The 13897-nt window shown below is 44.5% G+C and overlaps 1 protein-coding gene across 3 annotated transcripts in view; it reads right to left on the bottom strand.

Annotated features, from left to right (window-relative positions):
- The window catches only part of LOC139815726 (uncharacterized), a 118667-nt gene that overhangs the window by 97295 nt on the left and 7475 nt on the right, over positions 1-13897 (bottom strand). For 2 of the 3 annotated variants that reach the window (XM_071782822.1, XM_071782826.1), the window contains exon 3: positions 13786-13839. In XM_071782822.1, coding sequence (XP_071638923.1) covers positions 13786-13839 — 54 coding nt within the window. Of the gene's footprint in view, positions 1-13785; positions 13840-13897 lie in introns of those variants that run through there. The other variant, XM_071782824.1, reaches the window with a different exon arrangement.

Below are 13897 nucleotides of genomic sequence, written 5' to 3'. Positions count from 1 at the left end.
TACCGCATATTTCCTTCTCTTTTTTGCTTATTTACACGATAAGAAATGGGATGTGTTAGCTTTCATGATAAAAACCGTCTCACCAGCATCGAATAATCAATTCAAATGTAACAATATGCATCATTCTCACGACTTGTCAGAGCAAATTAATACTGCGGGGTAAAGCAGCCTACGCCTGTTATTCAAATCCATTTTCCCCGGTGAATGAATGACAGGAAACGCGTGTTTGAGCGCGCCTCGTTTCGCACCGCAAAAAATCCCGGGATACCGTATTCACGGCATATATCCACGACGGAAAACGTTTTCACGTTTCTGACGCGGCAGTTTTCCGCAGACGCGGACTAGCTAAACGCGAGTTCCATCTGGCCGTGGCTCATCCTCAAAGACGAAGTAACCGGTGGCGTTCATGAATACGTGTTCATTATTTATGAGCAACGCCTCTCGGCATCAACTGGACCGGCCTCTCTATCTACCGGTAGACACCCGGGAGAGGAAGGCAACCGGATAACGTATTACGTCTTCATATTTTTTTTCCCCTCGTGCACGCCCGGTAATTAAAGGTGCCCCGTCAAGGACCCCGATGATTTACCGGCGATGCTGCGCCGACCTGATAAGATGGGACCGGTTGATAACAAGGCTCCTTTTGGTATATCGTGAGCCGGATCGAGTTTTACTAGACTGCATCGCCTCTTTATAATATTCCTATATCTTCTTGCTGCTGGCTACCGCCCGATCAAGTTTATCGCATGTCTCACGTGACATGCATGTCATGTCACACAAGAATTTTATATCGTCAATAGCAAATGTATTAAATTAAAAATGGCATTACATGGTCTGCAATTCATGAATTAATAAAATATTATTTCATGTGTGAATTATTTTTTAACAGTGTTGAGATCCCCTGACATTTATACATTTATACATGTAATACCGTTAATAAAAATAAAATCAGTCTGTCGCAGAATCAAACTATAAATATCACTACATAAACATACATCGATCATTATATTTTCTTGAGATGGATAAACATTATGTATATTCGAGATGATTATTGACAGCCGTTAATAGAACGGTCACGCCTATAGTCGATCGAAAAGCGTCGTGATCCCGAGCCAAGCATCCGCGGCATCGCACCGGCAGGCAGCGCCGAGGGATCACGACGGAAAAGAAGCAACTCGCGGTATTCCCCTTTCTCATTACGGTATGCTGGATCAAAAGTGCTCATATTTCATAGACTTGTTCTGGCGTGCGGCACGAGAACCCCGATGGCCTCCGCTCGTGCGCGCGTGTACGGAGAAGTTACGGTCCCGTTGAGTGGAGAAATTTACTTTCGTCAGCAAAACGAGTACCGCGACGAACGGGACGAACGACGATGACGATGGCGAACGAGGTGGACGGGCACCGGTGCCCGATGATGATTTCGACGATTTAATTGAAACGTCCGGCCGACACTAAAATCTCCCCTTCTCCGGCACCTCTCTCTCGCGCGCGCTGTCTACCGCGCCGCTCTTCTGCCACTCCTCTCTGCGCTTCTCTCGCGATGATCACCGCGATCTCTCTCGAGCATCATGCATTAGTGTTTTTCAAACCGAGCCATAATGTTGCGCTGGCATCGGCGAACTTGCTGATGCTGATGAGTCGATGCGAAATCGACGATTAGAGCAAACATTATGTGCGTGCGTGTGTGCATGTGTGTATGCGCGTGTGCGTTATCTTAGGAAAGACATTTCCGAAAAACCATAAAGTCAAGGAGCGCTTTTTTAGCCAATATTCTAAAGTAGCATATGCAAATTAGGGCGCGCGTTCTTTTATGTTCCGAGGAAGTGTTCGTAAATTTTACAGGTTGGCCCAAATGCATCGCGATCGTGACCGATTCAATATTCCGCTATAAAATTAAGCGTTTGACAAACGTAGTCGTAAAAAGAAATAGATTCCTCGCCTTGGAAATATATTTAAGATCGACAGATTCGGGAATCATCTCGCCGGAGGGATGCGCGACGATAGCCCTGACGGATTTTTCCTAGTTCGGTCGATGGAAGTTTTATTAGCTATTTGATTTACGGCAAGGCATGACCGGCGCGTAATTTGCTGCGCTGTATTTAATTTGCTTTAAAAGTGATCGTGGAAGAGGGATAGGATGAACCGACAAGCAACGCACGTCTCCGCGCGGGACGTAAAAATGAAAACTGGTGGTTGCTTTACGGAATTTTTATTATGACGTATCAGCGAGGAGCACACGGACGCGAGCGACAGACGTTCTCTAATGAGCCGCGCGAATGAATACGGAACATTGAGATAGGTTCAGAATTCATTTGCTGCCCCAGACCGATTTACTCGTCAACGTCCGTCGTCCGCGAATCGTCTTCCCTTGAATGCAGGAAATGTCGGAGGCAACGAACTATCGGGGGGCACCGATCGATATCTCCTCGAGCTACATGCTCTCTTTATCATTCTCTCTCGCCTGTCCCGGTTTTTCGATCGTTAATTGAAAGGAACGGTATGAAATTTACTATTTTTCAACGATTCATCATCCGCGATACGTCCGTCGTCTGTATAATTATCGGTAATTCTAACTCATTTCGCGCAATTATCTGCAACAGCATAACTATTGGTACAGTATATCGGCAGGGCATAATCATCCGCGTTAAAAAGCCAGCTAGTAGGTATGACATTGGTTTTCACAATCTCGATATTTCTGATTCGAAGCTTCTTGCATGAAGAGTTGTAATTAAAGCAGTTGAAAAAAGAATTTCTAAAAATAATTAATATTTTCTGTCGAGCAATATTAATAAAGAAAGGATTTTAAAATAATAAATACTGCAAGTCCTATTACTTATTAATATTAAATACCGCATCTTATTTACCTTGTTGCGAAGCTAATTCATTCGCTGACGCAATTACCATTATATGCTAATAAAAAGAGCGAGCAACAGTTTCATCTTGCATACGCGGATCGCGTTTTAAAACGACAGAGATTATAGCAAAATTTAATAAACATTAATTATAAATATAAAGCATTAAAAATGATCTAGCCAACGTTGCGTACTTAATTCACAAGATGCGCAGTAACGATATCCGACGTCGTGACTGCGATCAGTAAATTAAGATGAAAGAGGCTCCCGAGTTTTTCGGATCGTCGAAAGGCCGTGTTCGCGCCGATTAATATCGTCGGCCGCCGCGATACGATAAACGAGATGATAAATACGAACACGCACGATTATACCGCGCGAGGTTACGCCGCGAGATACCGATGAATCAGCGGTGGTAAAGGTCAGATGGATGAACGTGCACTTGAAAGGTCAAGGAAAGATGCAGGTGTCGAATGGAGGCGTCGACAAAAAAAAATTTATATAAGCGGAACGGTCAGTCATGCCGCAGCTTCAATCCAGCCGCTTGAAAAATACCGAAAGCGATGATGAGCTCGTGCAAATGCCCTAACTAAGTACACAGCGAAATCTGCTCGAGATGACGTCCGCGGCGAGAATTTTGACGAGCGGCATTTAAGATTTGCATCACGTCATCATCAGATGATTTCTTTTGCGGCAAATATCGTGCCAAATGTTCTGCTGTTTATCATCGGCCATACTCTCGCCGCCGTACAAATAAGATAAAACTAATTTATGATAAATAATTCAATTAATGACTCTGACACGCAGAAAATTCTCCCGCGCGAATTCGCAAGATATACAGTGACAATTTATCACTTTTATATTCCTATAAGGACCGCGAGAGTTGATTGACTCGCAATATACGAGCGCTGAATGATGTGTTTAATTAAATGTTGGAAAGTATTATGACACGCTGTTACTTGTTGTTTTTCCATCGAAACGGACGTCACGAAAGAACGAAGTATGTCATGCCGATGAAATACGAATATCGTCAGTTCTCGTCCTTTCAGCGCGCGAAATCCGCGATTTACAGCTCAATTTGGCATTATAATATTTCGCCGGACGTTCCGTGGGCCCGCGTGACGCAGCATAATCATCATTTTCGTTTATCGGCCGTACGCCAACGCGCACGGAAATTTGGGGCCTGATATAATCCAATAATTTATCCGACAGCGAAGCGGAGAGCGTAGGTAGAAACGTATAAAATCCTCCGCTTTAGACCGGTAATTTATATGGTGATACCGACAACGCGCGCGGCACGTTCGGTAGAAGCGTCAAATTCTCTCCTCTCGATGCTAGATCAATAATTTATATGATGCACGTGACGAGAACGCTGGGAACGACGGAAATTTAAAGGCATACCTAACGAGCGAATTTATGTCACAAAATTCAGGAAGAAACGTGTTCCACACACCCATTCGCGATACCTAGTCGTTAAGAACGGAATTAGGAATTAATTCTGGAGAATGTCGCGACGAGGAAAAAGCAAAAGTTCGAATATGAATTAAACACAGTGGGAAATGAATTTATACTTAGTAAAAGACTATTATTACAAGTACATTATTGACAACTGACTATTGGATAGGTATAAAAAAACTATTGGTTCAAATTATCCTGTGATCGAAAGACACAGATTCGTCGAACATTTACTACGAGAATCCGCATACCAAAAATCTTTGAGGAAATCGATGATGCTTATCGCCGTGACGGAACTGCAGCACGCATAATTGTCGAGGAAGGAGCGCAGCGCACGAGGGGTGGTGAACGAGCGAGAGGGTGAGAGGAAGAGGGCACGCACGGTGCACAAAGTGCAATTTCATAATTTTTGCCTCGTAAAATCCGAGCAATGAGCGACGTAAAAATGAATAACTGGAGGAGCATTCACCCGCGGAAAGAACAAGTCGGTGGAACACCTCTCGCGCTGCCCTTCTCCCCCTCCGTCTTCGGATCCCTCGATCGCCATGTCCCTCTCGCTCGCACCGGGAGGTAGCCGAGCCGCCGTCGGTGGTGGTTGCCCCGTTCCGTGGCCCCCACTGGCAAAGACTGAACGATTTTTATCTTCCGGGTAGAATAGATTATCTTTATTTACGAGCAATCTGCGGTATGAGCAAATTGTTTGGGAACGAGTGAGGGCCGCTTATTTAAAAGCCGTAAACTATTCAATACGCGAACGGACTGAAATCCTCGGAGTAGCGAAAGTGTGAGAATGCGTATGTGCGTCACGCAGGAATCCCGCGATAATTTCACTCTCAGCAGGATAAATCTCAAGGGCGACAGACAACGAATTTTTCAGAGCTGTAATTTCTTTTATGCTTGCTTTAAAAAAAAACGTAATAGCATTGAACATTTGTTATGACAAATATTTATAATCAATGGATATGTGCTCGTGGTGGAAAATATACCAATCATCGTGCGGATGAAAACATCAAGAGATCTTCAGGCTTCAAGACGCCGATGAACGAACATCTAATCGCCAAAGTAGTATTTTCGAAACGGACATGCACATTTTACGCTTGAAAACGTTGGTCAAGTGCGTCTTACTGCTACAGCATTAACGGAACACGTAGACCAGATCGGAGTTTGCGTCGGGTAGACGCGTCTCTCTCGTGAGCTTTGCTAAAGTAAACTTCATCGAATGCAGCTCGAAAAAAGATCAAGAACGGAAGCGAGGTCAAATAGATAAGTGAAGTATCGCGTGCGAAAAGAGGAGGGTCCGAGCGGTGCACAGATTTCTATCTTTGCTCGACACTATGTTATCACACATGACTCTGAATGACGTAGAAGCTAACAACAGCGTAGGTAACGGTAAACGATTTTATGGAAACTTAGAGACATTCGCATATTAGATGAAGATACTATGGTATCTTAAGAAGCTTCTTACCACTATGATATATTTACTTCTTTTTTACCATGCTAAAATAATATCGAACCGAATAGACAGATCGACGATTTTAAGACTCGAGGACGAACGTAGGAAAAAGTTTACCGCGCGAGATGCCGTCCGAGGACTTCACAGGTCTAGGTCAATCGGTAAAAACAATAAATTTTTACCCCGTCTGTACTCTCAAGTGTCATAACACAAGCAATCATCGAAAGACAAGCACAGCTGAGTTTCGACTCGAACCGAGTAAGTTCTAGAAATGAAATACAATTAAGGAAACCAGAAAGAGGCGTAACGCCGTAAAATGCGAGACGTGCGAAATGCTACATATCGACACTCGCGAACTGCACCCAGGATTAATAATGCCGGCGTGCCGGTCGTCGGGGGCGGGGGGAGAGAGTGAAGTACGGGAAAAGACGAGAAAGGGAGACGAAGAAAAAGAGGCAGAAGAAGACGAAGAAGAAGAAGAAGAAGAAGAAGCGGGAGAGGAGAGGCAAGGTAGAGAAGAGCAACAAGAGGTGCAGCCTCGGGTGCCGGGCGGGGCTCAGATGTTTATCCCGGTCGACCTCTCTTCCCCCGTGCCCCCCGTCCCCCGGTGCCCCTCTTCGTGGTCTCCGATGTGCCCCCTTCACCTCCGGTTCTTGCGGAGAAGGAGCGCGCCCTCGGCAATCCGGTGTTGCGGAGCGTTGCATCTACGTTATGCGTGCTCTTGTTGCTCGGATGCGCTCACAGTGGCGTCGCAACCGTCTCCGTTCTCTCCGACCTGGCGGACGGAAATTATGACAGGCTCGAACGGGAACGAAAGCCCCTGGGTTGCCCGCGATGCAATACATATTAAAAACATCAGTACCAGAGCCCGAGAATTTAACGGCTGGAGAACTTTGATGCGCAAGTATTGAAGTTAGCAAATAAGCAAATATCATTCAACTACATTGTTTAATCGATACATACAAGTACCGTGTAATTTCTATTTAGATATAATATTTAAATAAAAATTTTGTCATAATTTCTTATCCTTTTCTCTTCCAACTCCAACGATTGTATCGAACCGCGATCATCATTTATGTAATTACAGGAATATATATTTTTCTAAAATTAGACCATCTCTGTAATCTTTTTTCATTGGCACTGTAAAACGAGAGCGCTAATTAATGCAGGCAAATTGAGACGACGATATCGTTTCAGAAATATGAATTTCGGATGTTGAAAATTCTCAGAGAAGGAGGTCAGCCACGAAAAACTTGGGCGTGACATCGCGGAGAATGAGGTAGGATGGCTCGGTTCGACAACCGTATCGATCGTAATCGAAACGACCGGAAAGAAGACCGGGGAGGCTGAGGCTTGTGACGAGGCGTCGGACGGTCGGCACTTGCAAAAAATCAACGTTAATCAGACACTTCGTATCGCCTGTACTCAGCTCCCGGTGAGTCGAGCGATCTAGCTCGCAGCAGGTTCTTCGCGGCAAAAAATCGATGAATGAACTTACGCCAGAGCGGATGCTTCGCGCTCGAGTTGACCGACGACGATGGTCTTACGAGTGTCCATCACGCATATCTTCATCATTATTTGTTAAAACGCTATAAGTACTTTTTCTGTTATTTCATTTCATCTGTATTAAAGCTTTACGTGTGAAACGCAATATGAAGTGAAATACTTTACAAAGAGGAGAAAATAGAACTATTAACGTGTTATTACATGTTATATATCCATATAATGTTGGGAATTCATAAAAAGAGTTGTCCAAGTATGATATAATAAAAAGTTTTGGAAAAAATAATCGCTTGAGTATCGCTTAAGCCTCTTGAAGTAAACGGGATGTTTTAGATGGTATCGCTAATTATTACTTATCACCGTCTAGCCTCTTCCCCTCCCCCCCGTCAAAATCAAGTTAAGTTCTATCGAATAAATTATATTTCTCGTCGAACAGTAGTCTGATCCCATACATATGCATGAAACATGGTCCGCAATTATCGCTTCGCAATTAACTTCAACCACCACGAGTTAATCCCTCCTTTCATCTTTTATTTCGTTTCCTCTTCTATTACTCCCATCGTACATCCTCGCGGTATTAATACAATAATACAATTATTCTTCATCGCCGGCGATTCCATCCGCGTGGACCAACGTAACGATCGTCTGATCTATCGATCAATGACAACACTGTTGCATACAAGCGCAAACGAATCGAAGCTAATCATCCGCTAACACCGTGTGCTCGCGGCGGCTCCATCGAGATAAGGACCTCGGATGAAGTTCGAGGCCGAGCTACGACTCTCTCGGCGTGTACCCTCCTAGAGATTCGTCCGTAGGATGGTTTCATCGAGCACGTATTCCGCTGATGACGCACTTCCGGCCAAGTGAACCCTCGCGGTGGCCCCCGTGATAATTCCGGAGGATCGAGAAAGGAGCGAGAGAGATCCATCCACCGTGACTCCGTGGCCCCGTGACGACCCCGAAGAGATGTTTGCTCTTGTTGCGGTGCTATGCACCGTAGCGACCGGCGGCTGTATGGAAGTATAAGAAGAAGAAGAAGAAGAGAAGAGAAGATGAAGGCAGAGAAGGAGAGAAAAGGGTAAAGTGAGGAAGAGGAGAGTAAAGCGAAGAGGATCGAGGAAGAGCAGCGAAAGGAGCAAGAAGTCGACGCGATGATGAGGTGGGGCAAGGCAGGGGGGAGAGGGGAGAGACGTGGAGAGATAGCGGAGGACGGGTCTTGATTCAACGCCTAGCCTCCGAAGGAGCTCGCTCGGGCGCCCGATGGTAGCGGTTCGCTCATCATTGTAATTACTTCACGAGGATGTACCAGTATATTGGATCATTATCGACCGCTCCATATCTACCACCTAGCCTATAAGTATAGACTTATGCACCCGGTGCCCGGACGGTGATCTGTGCTGCTACCTTTCTCTCTTTCTTTTCTTCTTTCTCTCGGCTGTGCGCACGATGCACGCGTGTGCATCGTGTGTACGAGAATGCGTGCGCGAAGAAACGCATCGAAAGGGGCAGGAAGGGAGGGATACGCGATCGGGGCACGTACCAGCTAACGACTCGTTCGTACGGCTCTCTGATCAAACAACCGCAGCAACCGGGGTAACTTTCTAAAGGGCACTCGCTTTCGCCAGCATCCGTTTTCGCGGAGGGCGATGACAGTGGCGTAAGCGGATGAACGATGTTGATAAATTTGGTAATTTCTCATCTACCGAACTGTGCGTTTAAAAGTGTGTGTGTGTGTGTGTGTCCATCTCAGAACAGACAAATATCCCTATACGTTCCCTATAGTTAGTGTAATTAAAAAAAGATTTTTTAAAAGTCGTAAGACTAGAAATGTAGAATTCGCGTATAAAATTGATATAATTTGTGAATTTTATACGAATATTACGTTCTTTACATTCGTTTTAAAAAATATTTGTTATGTTGATTTATTTCTGAAATATATATAAAATTGTTTATAATAGATAATGGATTTTTAAAAAGCAATGATATATATAAAATATTAATGCGAATAAGATTGTTAGTTACAATATAAAAGATGAGGTGCGCATTGCAATAAGTATATGCCGCGCACCGGAAGCAACCGGCTGTATCGCAGCTGATCGATTAAAGGATATAGTGCGGTAATTATCGTTATGCGTTGATCTACGGGCTATAAAACATAGACTATAACTGTGTACTTTTATTGAGGAAAAAGAGCAACTCTTATGTCTTTAACGTCGTGTTAGAGGTCTACACAAGCCATAAGATCCAATATTCTAATTTTAGAATAAAGTAATATAATAAACTTCCCTTTTATTAATCCACTATAACTATCGATGCTCAAAATGCCGATAATTAACTCGTCCTTGAATTGTGTCGAGATCTTCAACAGAAAGAATAAAATCGTGCTTCTTAATGAATTCGCAAAAGATATAAATTACACATTTGCGTCGATCGTTCGCAAAAGAAAATCCGTTTTCGCAAGTTTGTTTAGCGCGTAGAAATGAACGAAAGAAGTTTAAAGGAAATATTAATCACGAGGAACGTAATAAGATTAGTTAATTGCAGAGTAGGATGTGTATTGTATGCCGGAAATGTCCGATTATATAAGCATTTGATCTATTAATAGATATCACGGCGCAATTATCATTACGTCGTGATTTATTGTCCATAAACTGAATGTGTACTGCAATATTTAGTTACCCATACCTCTACACGAGGACTGAAGAAAATTACTTTATTTGATATACATTCGCAGCTTAATGGAATTATTTTCTACTGTATAAATAAGCAATCATAAAGCTAAACACCTCGCATACTGGGCTAAAAATGATTTGACGTCATTGAATCGGCTCTTTGGAATGCCGTTGAAATTTGATCGCGTGCTCGTCAGTTCACGCAATGTGACCACAAAAGGAGGACTAGATTTCCACTTGAGCGATAATCATCCATCTCGGAGAATGTCTCGATGTCTTTTGCTTAAAGACTTTGTAGTTTTCTCTCTTTCTCTTCACTCTTTTCACTACACGGATTTTCGATTCTTGGATGCGTCGAGAAAATGTAAATCTTGACAAGAATCAAGTTGCGTACGAAAATCGGAAAAATATATGAGATTCTCTAACATAATAAAACCTCGCTGATGTGCGTCTAGATTTAGGAAACTTTAAAAAACTTCAAAAAAAAAATCATTGGTAGAGTATAACGCCATTCGGATTCATATTTCGTTCCGATCAATATGCCGATAAATTACTCCGAGTTAAATGCAACATGTACAAGATCCTCGTCGGTGTCGTTCGTCTATCTGACATCGCGAAAAACAGCAGGCATAGCAGCATTCCCCGGGATATCTGCCAACCCTGCGACCCGGCACGACCGTTAGACCGGAATCCAAATCGAGGATCAGGATCCTGCAGGCCGCACGTCGGCCGGGATCGATCCGGGACGCGCAACGGGAGCCCGCAGAAGAAGGAACGGGAGCGTATCGAAAGATGCAAGGCTTCGATAATCCTTCAGGGTAGGTCGGTACATCGTGCTCGCCGAGTCTTGCCTATCGAGGTGAGGCGCTCCACGGAGGAAGTAAAGGGGCATCCGCGTCTCTCTCTCTCTCTCTCTCTCTCTTTCTCTCCTTCTTTCTTTCGCTCCCTCTCCTGCTTTCTCTTTACCATCGCGTCGTCCTCGTTCTCGCTCCTGCTCGCTCCTGCTCGCTCCCGCGGCCGGCCAGCCGACCTACGTGGAGATGCTCAGGTGTAAAACCGTTGATTGCCACGGCGCGGTATTTTCTCTTTGTACGGCGATGGTAGCGGTGGGCGTGCCGGGCACGACCGAAGGGAGACGGCCAAGGCCTCCTCATCGCGCGCTACCGCGATTATGTTTATTATACTTCGCACACGCGTGTGCGTACGTGCGCGTACTTACACGCGTCCCCTGCCGTTCGTTGCGCGGCCAAGCATCTTTGTCGCGGACGTGGGGAAGCGCAGCATGCCGTGCCGTAGTCGGAGTGAATGGCGATAGCTACCGTGAAGACGCGTTTCCCGTCCACAGACTTTGTTTAAAGCCTCGCGGAGGCGACGCGACGCGACGCGACGCGACGCCACGCCTGATACGAGAGAGAGAGAGAGAGAGAGAGAGAGAGAGAGAGAGAGAGAGATCGCGCTTGATTGCGCGAACTTGGTTCGGAGGATCGGCCGCGGTCGCGTAGGATTAACTCTTCGTGCTCGGCTAACGACCGAATAATCGTGTGCGCAGGAAGAAGTTTACAGGAGAAACACATTAACCATAGCACACATTAACTGTTAATCAATCATAATCACATAATTCTCATTTTATATATATGATAAGTATAAAAAGTTATATAAATATATTTATTCCTTGCATCATAGAGAAATTCTGATATATGTTACGTATATATCTAATTTATGAAGAACGATCGGAAGCTACAGTCGAGCGAACTCGGACGTTATCGATTTGTCAACGACCTAAGAGAAATGAGAACGTATCAGTGAATATTACTGGAAGTAACTGGAGTACCCAAGGCGACTCGCTAATCATCCGGCAAGTCGTGGCTTTGAAAAGAGATCGATCATCGCGATTCATGACGGCGGTAACGATCTCGACTGTCGTCATCGCCGGCAGTGACGCGCTCGAGCGACGCGCCGTCGTCGAAGATGAGACTGCGTTAGAATTCCATCGAGATGGAGCCTTGACATTTCGTGGCCTGGAATCGACCGGCATAATTGATCGGCCTCCACGGCTCCCATTCGACGAACGACCGTGCCATGCTATTCCATTCCGTCCGATATGGTTACGACGAACTGCGTCGTACGACCTCGCGCCGAGCGACGGAACGCGACCGCGTCGACTTCGTGAACTGGATTCCAGTCTTTCGTGGAACGAAAAAGAAGCGGGACTGATTAAATTGGACCCTTAGGAGGTCTCGACGCTGAAATAAGAGGGCGCGAAATTGGAGCAAATCGCAGTAGAATCATGAAAGTACACTTGTGTTTTATAACTTGCGTTATTATGCTCAATGTAATTTCGATAATGTAATAAATGATTATTGAGAAATAAAGATAAATATTACAATATTTAAAAAAATTGAATATCCAGTTATTGATATTCAGATATAAAATGTCAAACGACCAGGAATATCATTAAGTGCAAAAATGCGTGCGTTATGTAAAACATCACGTTGCGATGTGCGCTTTAATAACACGACTGCAATGTTTCTTTCAATCTGCCATCCTGAGATTTCAACAAGCATCGACGTGAATTTGAGAAGTAACGAGAAAAGTACCCACAATTTCCATGTAAAGTTGGCGATACCTATTATTACTGCGGGTGCTCCTACAATGCGTTCTGGCCAAACGAACGCGCAGCACGGCAAATATTAAGCTCGGCAGCAGATACGACAAACAAATGCTACGCCGGGTGCTGCAATTTTCTGTCGTTAACGACCGGTAGTGTCTTAAACCCGTGTGCAAACGTACCAATAACGGTCGCGCTCGTGCGCACTAAAAATTTTATAGCGTCGCGTTTATCGACACGAGAATGGCGTTGCGGCAAAACCTTGTTTAACAAAATAATGACTACAATTATTCTACTTTACATTTGCCTGTTGTGTAGCGCAAACATGATACCTTCTCGCGAGAGAGATGGCCGCTTCACCTCAGCAATTTACTACAAGTAATCGTCGATCAAGAAGAGTTATAACTACCGGATTGTCAGCCGTTTGCTAGCATTAAAAGCGCGTTTTTCAGTTGCCAGTACGTTATAAGTAGTCAACGTTTACAGGACTTAATTGCCCATCCGTCATAGCTTCGTACTGCAAATTTTTCATTCTTTACATTCCTTAAAAAAAAAACTAAACGTTTTATAAAGTCTAAGGGTTGAGGGTCTAGGGTCGATATAAAAAAAAATACTCATGCAACTAATAAGGAAGTATAATTTGAAGCGCGAAATAATCTGTCGCGATCTCTCCGCCACTGAAGACGATCGCGTGCAATTCTATATTATAGTCTCTCTTTCTTCTACTTCCTTTCTCGCTGGCTAATAAAAGAATCATCTAATTCCGCGGCGCCCAGGGTGCAACCGTATAGCAAAAGTCGCTCGCGTGGTTCGTGTCTCGACTCGTTCAATTTACATAAACACGTACTCATTGATTGCCGGACCAGATTGTCCGGCGTTATTACTTCTACGACCGGTTAACTTCACCGCAGGACCACGAATAATCGTTAAGCCCTAATCACTTCGCTACGCACGTAGCACCGAGCACGCCCGATAGATACGTCCGATACACGCTCGGTGCGTTAGAGTTAACTTGGTCGGCCTCCGCATAATCGCCCGAACCAGTAGGACGATGATTTTCACTTCCGACATTCGAGAAACGGCGGTTATTACATTATTTTGCTTACGTCGAATGCTACGGTTATCGCAACGAATTATCGCGGAAGAAATAGCACGACGATAAACAAATCGAGAATTATGCAGATTGCGTAACGATATTTGTTGCATGCAGGAAGAGATATTCAATCAAAGATAAGCACTCACCAAAATGATACGAGAAAGAGCCTCCGCCGTCAGAATAGCCGTTCTTCTCGGATCCTGAAAACAGAAGGAAAAGGCGTTAGAACGGAAGATCAATTTCACATTAAAATGCTTT

Source organism: Temnothorax longispinosus, chromosome 7, assembly GCF_030848805.1.
Source record: "Temnothorax longispinosus isolate EJ_2023e chromosome 7, Tlon_JGU_v1, whole genome shotgun sequence".
Taxonomy (NCBI): domain Eukaryota; kingdom Metazoa; phylum Arthropoda; class Insecta; order Hymenoptera; family Formicidae; genus Temnothorax; species Temnothorax longispinosus.
Note: the sequence above shows the minus strand (reverse complement) of the source record. Positions and strands in the feature narration are given on the sequence as shown.